The sequence below is a fragment of the Choloepus didactylus genome, chromosome 1 (genome assembly GCF_015220235.1).
Source record: "Choloepus didactylus isolate mChoDid1 chromosome 1, mChoDid1.pri, whole genome shotgun sequence".
NCBI classification, from domain to species: Eukaryota; Metazoa; Chordata; class Mammalia; order Pilosa; family Megalonychidae; genus Choloepus; species Choloepus didactylus.
This window is the reverse complement of record NC_051307.1, coordinates 198,143,016-198,154,679: the sequence shown is the minus strand read 5'-3', so window position 1 is coordinate 198,154,679 and position 11,664 is coordinate 198,143,016. Positions and strand designations below refer to the sequence as shown.

Genomic DNA, 11,664 nt, shown 5'->3' with positions numbered 1-11,664 from the left:
CTCTCCACCTTTTGCATGACCAAGGTTTGCTCCCCATCAGCCATGGCTGAGGCATTCTTCCAGGCTGTGCCACATATCCCTGGCTGTTCCAAATGGAGGATGCAGAGGCTAAAAGTCAATTTCTAAGTTTCTTCAATTAATTTCTGAGCAAAGCATGGAGAACCAATCCACTAAGGCTTTAAGACTCACTTTACCTCCTGAGAGCAGACACAATATCTATTTTCCTCACCATTGTGACCCCAGAGTCTAAGATGGTGCTGACATGTTATCTGATGTTCAGTATACATTTGATGAACAAATAAGTGAACTTGATCACCAAGAGTCCATGGCTGGCCCTATATAATTTTTATCTTCTCAGGGAAAATGAGGCTCATAACAGAGATAATGATTATAACCTACAAGAAGAGGAATAAAATACTTTGGCCATGGCTTGCCACCTTAGGCCAACCACTTGGCTTTTTTGGACCTGAGTTCCCTTAGGACAGGTTTGTAATAAATGATATAAAGGTCCCTCACAACTTGCAGATGCCATAAATAAGCAACTTTTTTAGGTGAGGGGTGAGTAAATTCTACCAGTTAGTTACACTGAGAAATGTAATTCATGATGCCTAAAAGACTGGTAGACCTCAAATCCATTATATGCTCTCACTCATGTTTGTGATTTTGCCCCTTGTATCTGCAAATATGCAGGCATGAGAACATGCACAGAAACATGCACACAGACATGTACACACAGACAGACACACATACACGTTTGCAAATACAGTTTGCTCATAGGTAAAGTCAACCCACTCATTGGACTTTTAAAAAATGTCCCACCTTCCTTACCTCTCACAGTCCCCTGCACTTGTGGGAGCTGTTGAAAATGGTTTTTATCTTAAAGCAGCACCCAGTTAGGAAAACCTTTTAGGAATAAGGCAGAGGTGTTTGGTTGGCCTCGGGCTCAGATAAAAATAAACAGTACTTCTGGCTTCCTGACCTTTTGCATTTTAATCAATGTTCTCTATTTTACTCACAATCTAGCTTCTCTTTTAACATTAAAAATAAATCCCCTCTCCCCTTGAACTTTGGCTCTACTTTTGGTGTCTGGGTTTTGTGTGTGTGTGTGTGTGTGTGTGTGTGTGTGTGTGTGTGTTTCTTTCTGCTTCATTGTATTCTTTCAAAATAACTATAATCCCCACCAAGGGTAACTGTCCTGAAATTAGGCAGGTTTGGGAGATCTGCTACCTCAGGGTTCCTTCTAGTTTCCGAGAAACAATCCCTGCCTCTCCCACCACATTCCACATGAGGCACATTCACATAGTTGGATCTTGCGTAAAATAGGGTTACATTTGGTTTCTTTTCTTCTGTCTAAAAATATTTCCAAATAAAAGAAGCAGGTAAAATCAGACCAAATGAGAGTCAAACAGAAGAATGTTGGCAATGGACTGAACCAGAAGTCAGTTGGGAGACTTAAACTGAAAACTATTTTATCTGCAGGAAAAAAACTGTGAATTTAAAAATTAAAGTGGGAAAAAGATGAAACTGTCTCCTATAATAAAACTAACCCAACCACCCCGTATTTATTACATGAACCCCTGGAGCTGAGAATGCTACCTTTTCCTACGCTCCAAAGCAACACCTGGAATTCTCTCCAGTCTTTGTAATCTGTTTTCGAGATGACCTTCTATCTATCATGTGCTCTCAATGTAGTGGTAGTGGCCTTTCACTGAAACACATAAGCCTGGCCTAATTATTTTGACAAAATCTAAAATAATAAACCCTATTATGAGAAATGTAGATTATTCATGTTTGCTATTGTTACTATTTTCATCACCTACAAAAAGCATTTATTAGGAAAGTCTCATGATAAATTCCCATCCACTGCTGCTGAATTACCTTCTGATACCAAAGTCTTTTCCTTTTCATTTCTGCTCTTTCCTCTAACACACACACTCATACATCAATACGCAAACCTACACACCCCTGTAGTCAAACCTACCTACATGCATATACAAATACACACATACGGTTATACACACATATACACACATGCCCATACATATACACACTCATGTACAGATGTACATACACCCATAAACTTACACACTCATACTCACACATACACATGCAATATATACAAATACATATGTGCACATACATACGCACATGCACACAGATACTCAAACACACTTTTTTCATTCTCCTGGCATGATTTCTTGAATTTATATAATTCTTAAATTATTACTTGCAGGTGCAAATTTTAAAATCTACATCAAATATTTTCTCTCTCAGACTAACAGTGCCTAGTCATCATACTGTGATCATTATATAATATTAGAGCCATATTCTATGACTTATGTATATTTAATATATCATTCCAATTCAATTTTCCTATATCCTTATTTTTCAAAAATGAAGTGAATTTTATTTCAATTCTGTGCACTATTTAATAAATATTCCATGAAATGTCTTCTGACAAAGATTCATATTCATTCATTTATTGCTTTTTGCCATTTAAAAATGAGAAAACTAATCCATTGCCAGGTTTTGCAGGTGAAAGATAAAAGTACCAACATAAATTAGAGGACTGGGGAGGTCAGATATTTTACTGATAGGTAGGAATGGAGAAGAAAATTCAGACTGGAGTTTTAGGTTAATTATAGGATGAAAAATTACCTCTGCATAGCAAATTAAAATGAAAATAAAGAGATCATTTCCCTTTTTTGAACCCATATCTTGTATCATCAGCCAACACTGTTCAGGAGTATTAAGATCCTGCATTTTGTTTTTAGGTTAATCCGTTAAAGCCCTTTTATTTTTACCTGTACAATAATTTTCCCAAGGAGCAATCCCTCCAACTATAGCTCTGTTTCTCCGAGAACTTCCTAGGGGCTGGTGAGTTCTGTAACAACCTAAGCACAAGGTTGGTGAATGAATCAACTGCTTCTGAAAAACCACGGCTTACAACATTAAGTGAAGAAACACCGATTTCTACAGCAAACACCCCATAACATTAACAACCTCAAGGGTCAAATAAACAATTCTTAGAATTATTTTTAAAAATTATGACATTACAGGAAAACTCTTCACCCTTTTTAGTAAGACAAATTCAACTTTCTGATGATAAGATACAAATCCCGGTTTAAGAACTTCCTCAGTAACTCAGATGTAAGGATTTGTTATCCTTTTCCTTTGGATTTAAACAAAGGCACTCTCCAAGGAATTGTGTCTAGGGCTTCTCATTCTCTCAAGATTTCTATTTTTCAAAAATTGAGGTTACTGATTTTTATTTTCTGTTCTTTATAGTATATATATATATATATATACATACTATATATAGCATATTATATATATATAGTACATAAATACAGGTTACAAAATGTGGTATATCATTTTAACTGTAATGAAGGCTGAAAAAAGATGTTAAGGATATTAAGAAATTATTTCCATCTCCTTAAGTAAAAATATAAGCAAATGCATTGTTTAGTTCAATATCTGGCACTTTGAATGCTTCTCTGTGACCGTGGTTATCCCCACTGATCTTAAACATTAAAGCCCCTCAAATCTTCCCTTGACCTTGAAGACAAGGTTGAAAGTATAATTCCCAATTTGGGTGAAGTATTGTAAGCCTTCTGGAATCTTTCAGATTAAAGAAGAGAAACACAAAATAATTTTTTGTGAAACATTAGATTTTTGTTTCTTGACAACACAACCCTGTCAGTAATTTAAGAAGAGCCAAGTACGGTAGCATTTATTTTTAATCTACTATTCACATACTTGTTTACAGTTCTTTAAAATGGGTATTTCTTCTCTGAAAATTGAGTGTGTAAAAGTGTGAAATCTCTGGAAAGGTTTTTTTTTAACAAAAACAACAACAAAAACAAAAAACCATGTTCCATTGATTTAATACATTTGACAAGAAAAACACAAACTTAGCGGGCACTTCCTTTATGAAATGATCGTTATGGTAATGAAAAATCATAAAACACTTTTTGTTTTTACACATCAACATGAAAACTAAAAACAAACGGTTTTTCAGCCTATTTGTCTGATAATGTGTCTAGCAGGAGTTTTTGGTTTTTCTTTTCTGATTTTTTTTTCTTTAAATATTTGAAACAAGTTTTGACCCATTAGGAAATTTTGTCAGTGTAATTAACTGCCAGATCAATGTAACTGGTATACCTCTCAGTCCACAAAATCAGTTGTGCAAGAACCATCAATTTGATATTCCAAGTTGCAACTTAATTTTTATTTTGATCTCTCATTTCATGGGGAAGGTAGAAAATATCTTGACACCTACCCACACTCTGGCAACTTTTCCATGAAGGTGACCTAAATTCCAGTAGGAGAAAGCTCTGTAAATTGACAATCACTTTAGACATGTAAGAATTATGTTTTAGTTGTTACTATTCCAGTTGAGAGGAATTGGACCAGGGGAGTAGCTGTTACAATACAGAAGAGGGGTGTGATTTTGAGGATTATTTCAGGAAGCGTAATCCCAAGACAGACTGGAAGCAGCAGGAGAGAAAGGAGGACCATAAATGACTCTGACCCTTCTCATGGGTGGATGGTGAAAGAATGGTTCATCGTGAAATGGGCACCAGACAGACTGGGTTATGAGTTCTTGTGGATGTGCTAAGTGTAAGAAGCTTTGGGGATATCCAGTTGGAGTAGACCTATAAACTGCTGGAAATATAAGTTGGGGGCATAAGTGAGAGGCATGGGTTGAAGGTGCAGATTTGATTCTCATGTATGAAAGATGAAACCCTGGGAATGGATGAAATTGTATGGATGAGGTGGGTGCAGTGGGAAGAGAAAGCAGTTGAGGAAAGACTACTTCCAAGAAACACCGATTTTCAGGGGTGGGCAGAAGCGGAGCCACCATGGAGAGTGAGAAGGAACAAAGAGGAGAGAGCAGGTTGTTAAAAGGCAGGTAGTAAGAGTGTAAAGGAGGTGGTGGTCCACAGTCAGTTTTGTCTGCAAAACTAAGACAAGGCAATAGATTTGACAACTGGGAGGTCATCTGGTGGTTTTTGAGAAGAAAAAAGCCAGACTGTGGAGGGAATGGCAAGTGAATGCAAGCTGTCAATGGAGACTACTTTCACAAAGAGTTTAACAATAAAAAGGAAGAATGAGTTGGGATAGCAGAATATAGGAAAGGTTTGGACAAAGGAAGAGTTGGTTGGGTTTTTGTTTGTCATTGTTTTGTTTCATTTTTAATGTGGAGGGGACTTGAGTATGACTTTAAGCCGAGGAAGTATAAAAGAGAAAGGACAAGAATGAAGACACCGGAGCTAAAAAGAAATCTTAAGGGACAATTGATGGAGTGAGATCCCAGCACAAGCCAAAAGGGTTAGATGGGATCATGAGAACTGTATCACAGTTAGTCTTGGACAAGAGTTCCTCCTAAGAATCAGTAGGGCAAGAAGAAAAGTCGGTACATGAGTATTCTAGAAGACAAGACCAGAGGTTAGATTCTCTTTGCTTAGTATCTCCTATGATACTTACCATGCATTTAATAATTTTTACCTCTATATTTGGAAAAAGGGTGGCAATAATTAACTGTGATTGATAATAATTGTTCTCAAGTAAGTTACCCCCAAACTGATGCGCATCTTTCCCAAACAGGGTATTTCCTATAGAGTAGCAAAGAAAACAAGCCTAATGCTTGCAAGGTTCCTACATGATATATCTTTACGTCCAAAAATACATGCCAGCTTCCTGTTTAATTTTGCTATTAAATATCTGAGAAGGGACCTGCCTATTGAACCTGATTCAAATGAGACTAAGCTTTTTTGACAAGACCTCACTAAATCTAAGCATTCCCACACAAAAAGAGGTCATGAAAGGGGTTATGAAAGCAACCAACCAACCAACCACAAGCAAACCCTCTGGTCTACTTCACCCATCCACCTCCAGTGTGGAAGGCTAGGTCTGCTCAGCCATTTGGAGAAAAAAGGAAGAAGGTGGCTAACAATAGTAGGTTGCAACCAAAGTGGGGAAAAAAATCTAAATGTTGGCAGTAGTGCTTGGAGTAAAGAATAAAGGGGGAAGGGCATGATCTCTCTGAGTGGTCTTTATCCCTGTCTCTTGGTGGCCTGACATTTCTGCCTAATTTCTCATTTAAAGTGAACAGAAACGAGGCCTGTTCCTTAGAAGGAGGCGTCTTTGATTGTGGTGAGCACATAAAACAGTAGCCAATGTAACAGTGTATGTGCTTTTATTTTCTCTTTATCTTGTTAAAGTATAAAAGTAATGTCTGCTTAATAATGAAATTCAAATAATTGCAGATGTATGAAGTAGGGCTCAATTGCCCCCCCCACATACCCCCAGCCCATTCCCATTGCCACTGTATCACCCCTCCCAAAATTTGGTTGTAAGGGTTTATTGCTCTTCCTTTCTGAATTTGTATGTGTGCTTTATAAAAAATGGGATCTAACAATTACTGCTATTCTCCAACCTGATTTTTTTCCCTTTATTATATATTCTGGTTATCTTTCCATGTCAGTATATATGGATTCTTCCTCCTCCTTTTTGACAGCTGCAGAAAATTCCACTTTATTGCACCATAATTTAGTCATTTCCTTAGAAGAGGAACATTTAAACTGTCTTAAGCTTTTTACCACATCAAACAAAGCTGCAGGAAACATCTCTACACACATATTTGTACTGTTGTTTTCTTAAAGAAATTCTTAGAAGCAAAGGCAAATTGCTGGGTCAAAGGGTGTGGGCATTTTCAGTTTTGATACTATTTCCAAACTGCCCTCCAAAAAAGTCACACTACATTATCCTCCTGCCAATTGCTTTTAAGAGTGCCATTTTCCCCATGCCTTAGTCTTTAAATCTGTTCATCATCTTTAAATCTTTCCTCATTATGGACGAAGATACTAACTTTGAGCAGAAACGCAGGGACACAGAGGGAGCTTATCCTTCCAGAGAAGCAGAAGGGGACTCGCCTGTTGGGAATGAAGAGGAGAGAGGGGGAATGAAAGCTTGAGGGCTAGGAATACTTTATGAAACAGCCCCTTTGGTGACGTAGAACAGGAGCTGACTTAGTATGTTTGTGCAGTTTTGAAGTCCAAAGAAAAATTTTAAAAGTCCTGACGTTTTTACAAAGCTAATACAGTCAGTTATGTGCCTTTTCTAGTTTGGGAGAAGGGACAAAAATTTAGATGTCTGTTTGGATTTAAGGTTCAAATCAATCAAGCTGGTGTTGTAACAGAGGGTCAACTGAGAGAGAAGTAGAAACTTCTCATGGCAGGAAAACCCAACTTGAGACCAAGACAAGGCCGACAGACCAGAAGAAAATAGAATATTCAAATGATCACAGTTAGGTAACAGTCAGGTAAGAGGCAGGGTTGAAGGGGAGTAAGGGAGTTGGAGCAGTGGTCAGATAGTTGGCGATGATCAGAGAGACCTTTCTGAGTTTAAGACTTCAGCACTGCAATGGAGCAGCTCCTGTTTATGACAAGTGTAGAGAGCAGAACAGGTGCTGAAGTGAAGTGGAGGGAAAGGTTGCCAGAGGGCAGCAGGCAGCGCAATGACAAAATGGTATTATTAGATGGGTCATCCATCAGGGATGGCAAGACAGAATGGAGCCAGATGTTGCAAAGCCTTAGTGTGCTTGAATGAGTGAATGAGCCTGATGTTGGCCGAAGATGGTTGACAAAGGGCAGGGGTCTATGGGGTAACCAGAGACAAGAGCTTCATTTTAAGAAATATCCCAACAAACATTTAAGAGTTCCTGCTGTGTGCCATACACTGTGTTTGTGGGTTTTGGCCTGGGCTTCTCTCGTAAGCCCCACCTCACATCAAACATATTCAGCTATCTCTACATCCCATGTTAAACATAATTTTAAGATGGTTTGTATAACTTTTATGAGTTTTTGAGAATGGATTATTTAGTTATTGTGATTTAAACCTCATGTTTTTATATAACTGTGAGTTGAGTTCTAGTTGATCAATTAACTTAATGTTACATGTTGAAGTAAAAAATTTAGATTTTTTGGCTTTCTTTTCATATTTTGGGCACTATACATTCATATTTTAGATCTCGACCATTTTTATAGGCCTTAGGCCTTGTGTCTAAAGTGTCTATTGGGTATTGGGAGAACAAAAATGACTGAAGCAGGGTCCCTAACTGTCTAGTGGGAGAGACAGACCCATTAAGAGGTCAAGTCAACATAATGTGGTCAGTGACAAGGTCACCATTTGGGAATCCTGATGAGAAGTATTTAGCTCAACCTAGGACTTCAGGGAAAGCTTTGAGGAAGATCCCTGAACTAGATCTTGAGGGATTAAAGAGTTAGTCTGGGAAAGCAAGGTGGAAAGGGCAGAAACCCCAAGAGCTTAAAGATTAGGTTAACATCTACTTTTAGGAGTTTAGGCTGCCAAAAATATCATTGCTTTCCTAACCATATTGAGTAAGCATTGCTGAGTGCTTATTATGGCCCAGTCCTTGCTGGGGGGCTCAGATTGATTAGAAAATAAAGATTCCTTTCTTCAGAGAGCTTGAAATGTTGTCACAGCTAAGACAAATATTGACAAAATCACCACAGGCTAAGAATGTTTCCTTTCACCTTCACTCTACTTTTTGGATATTTACACATCCCATTGAGAAGACTTCCATTCATGAGCTCAGTTTGCACTGGGTCATTCAGACCTTTCAAAGGGACTACAGAGCCCCATCTTCATAGGCAAAACTTTCCAAGCTAATTTAAGTCTGTTTTTTCATTTCCTGAGGTGGGATATGATTGGTACACACCTTTACATTGACAGTAGTCCAGGTAAACATTTAGGGAAGATCACAGACCTAGGAAGGTCCACATTCCTGAATAAGACAGCCTTCTTATGTTCAGGCTACCAGTAAATCTCTTACTGCAATATCACCTTTGGAATAATAATAAATCTAAACATACATTTCCTTCTACTGCGGCATCTGATGAAAATTCTGGTTCTTTGTTCAGAACAACCCTTTTTCTCCCTTTATAATCATATCCACCCACAACTCTTCCATCCACATTTTAAGGCCTGGCCCAGACTCTATTCTCTTCTGGAAGACTTCTCTGAACCTCTTTTGTCTCAGCAGAGGTAAACTTCTCTGAACCTCCCTTCCAGCTTACTGTCTGCCTTGAAATTGTTTTGCAAGCTTGCATTTTCCCTTGCCTTAATTGTAAGGACTGTTTTTGAAAGGGTCCAAGTCTGTCTTGCTCATTGTACCAATCCTGCCTTGCTCCCCACAGTCTTTCAAGTATCTGGATCTCCCTAAACAGTGACTGAATACAAGAACTGAGCTTGTGGGTGTAACTGAAATGTATACATGCATATGGGGATGTAGAATGGGGGTTCAGGGCATATCATCTTTACAATCAGTTTTTCCTGTACCCCAAAGAAAATATTCCCCACAAGCAAGTCCTAACAATTTTTGAGGGAGACTTAACTTTTAGGTTGTTTTGATGTTTGTTTCCTTCGGGGTGTTGTTAATGTACAGAGATTTATCAGTGAAACTAATCTATAATTTGGGCTGGGTAACTGCCATCATCCACACAATCTTAAAGGGAGTTGTAGTGTTTTATGGTAAACCACTTCCTTGCCTGACCTCCTTTAATGCACGTGATGGTGATTCCGCTAATCAAATTTATCAGCACTCCCCAGTACACTGCCCATTACTAGACCATTTTGAAACCAATTGACAGAGGGCAAACAACAGAACTGAAAATAGCCTCATGCCCCTTAGAGACCTACTCATGTGCCATAGCTCCTAAAGTGCCCGTTGATCCTTGGCCCTTCCCGTCTTTAAAGCCTTGGCTATTTTTTTCAGTTGTAATTGGGCAGAGTGGGGAAGTTGCAGAGGACCCTGATAGAATGACATGTAAAAAGCCATAATCTAAAGTACTCTGCCTTCTTCAAGAGAATCCCCCCAAATGATCTTCCCCTAATCAATTTCACCTACTCCCATTTCAAAGTTTCTCAAACCTTGCTCTTTCACATATCATCTTCAAGATTTTTGCCTTTTCTGTGTACTACCTGTATTGATTTTTAGTTAATCATTTTCTTTATTACTTACTTTTTTACTTAAGCCTCACCTTAGCTCCCCTCTCATACTTCACCCTTCAACTCCTGCTCAGCCCAAAGATCAATAGAGTGGGGGTAGCTGGAGTTCCCTTAGATTCTCAACTTTGCAGCCACAAAGTTGTAATAATACAAAAGTTTTCATTATATAAAAGGATAGAGTTTATTTTGGCTTTATTTATGTTGAACTATGCTAAAAGGTATCTAATGACCTTGTTTGTATGTCTCCCATTCCATCTCTCCAAATTCACACACACACTCACTCACACACACACACACACACACTTTTAAATTGTCACAGCAATTTAAAAAGTAGAGTGAGTCTAAGAAGCTCATTATTAAAGTAGGGAGGAGCAGTTTTCCCTCACAGTTTGAATTGTTTGTGTTGGTGATCAACCCAAGCTAGCAAACAACCTGAAGTACAAGTTCAGTCTTTTCATGAGACAAATTCATCAATCTAAGACTGAAAATACATGTTCTTATTTGCTGACACTATTTAGGCAGCTTATGTGACAACATCCAACTCTGTTGGGTAGACTGGCCAACAGTGATATTACAACCTCCTTGGTGCAGGAGATTTTAGATTAAAATAGAATTTTAAGTTAACATGATTAGCTGATGCAGGTCTGCAGAAAAAACTTTAAAAATCCCCAAGCCACAAACATCCCCACAAATGAAGTATTTGCATTATCCACCCACTCCTTCAGTTCTCCTGCATTAATAGCAATTACCAAGCATAGGAGTTTGCCTATGGGAAAATACACTTAACTTTCCTCAGTAATGCAAACCGATGAATAACTTTGTTTTCTTAAATGTCATAAAAGCATTTATGAGATTCCTTACCTTGCATACACAAAACCTGGTAAAGTGACATGCTGTGTGAACTCAATGAATACTCTATTGAATTAAAAAAGAACTAAAGATGGTGATGATTAACTATTGGAATGAATGTCTGCCCACAGCAGGCATTAAATAAATGGCAACTATGATTATTAATTTCCACAAACACTCACTGAACAAAACTGTGAGGGGCAGCATGGTAAAGTGGAAATTTAACTGAACTTGGAAGGGGTCATGTTGGGGCTGAGAAAACCTGCCCATGTGGAACTTGGTGGGAGACAGAGATTCTGCCCAGATGCTACTGGGGGGCCAAGGGCAGGGAGCCACGCCAAAGGTAAGGTTAGGCATAGCCAAGCCAATGCCTCTAACCTGTCTTTCCATGCCTGGGAGTGCCCCAGGTTACAGGCAGAGGTTTTCTTCTTATCCTTGAGGATTGAGAGCCTTCCAAGGGCAACTGCTTGCACATATCTCTGGATCACTCAAGCAAAGGACTCTGAACTGTGCCCCAAAACTTTGTCAAACTGTTCCTACACTCACCCCTGCTTTTCAGCAGTCCTGGGACACTCATAAACTCCCCTAAACAGAGGATGGAGGGGCCTTACTCCAGAGGGGTGATGCTAAATTGTACTTGGATGGGACTGAATGGTCAAGAAACTCTTGCCAGTAATCATTAGATTTGGATTCCAGACCTGCTGTTTCTATTCCTGGGCAAGAAACTTCACTTTTCTGAGCTGCTTTTCTTCTTCTGAAAATATGGTTTCCTTCCAGCTC

General features: G+C 38.7%; 1 protein-coding gene across 3 annotated transcripts in view; it reads left to right on the top strand.

The window, feature by feature from the left end:
- The window catches only part of LZTFL1 (leucine zipper transcription factor like 1), a 38,096-nt gene continuing 26,432 nt past the window's right edge, over positions 1-11,664 (top strand). For all 3 annotated transcript variants that reach the window (XR_005218751.1, XR_005218752.1, XM_037849092.1), the window contains exon 1: positions 1-24. Coding sequence is in view for 1 of the 3 variants with exons in the window: in XM_037849092.1 (XP_037705020.1) it covers positions 16-24 (9 nt within the window). In the remaining 2 variants the exon portion in view is untranslated. The remainder of the gene's footprint in view (positions 25-11,664) is intronic.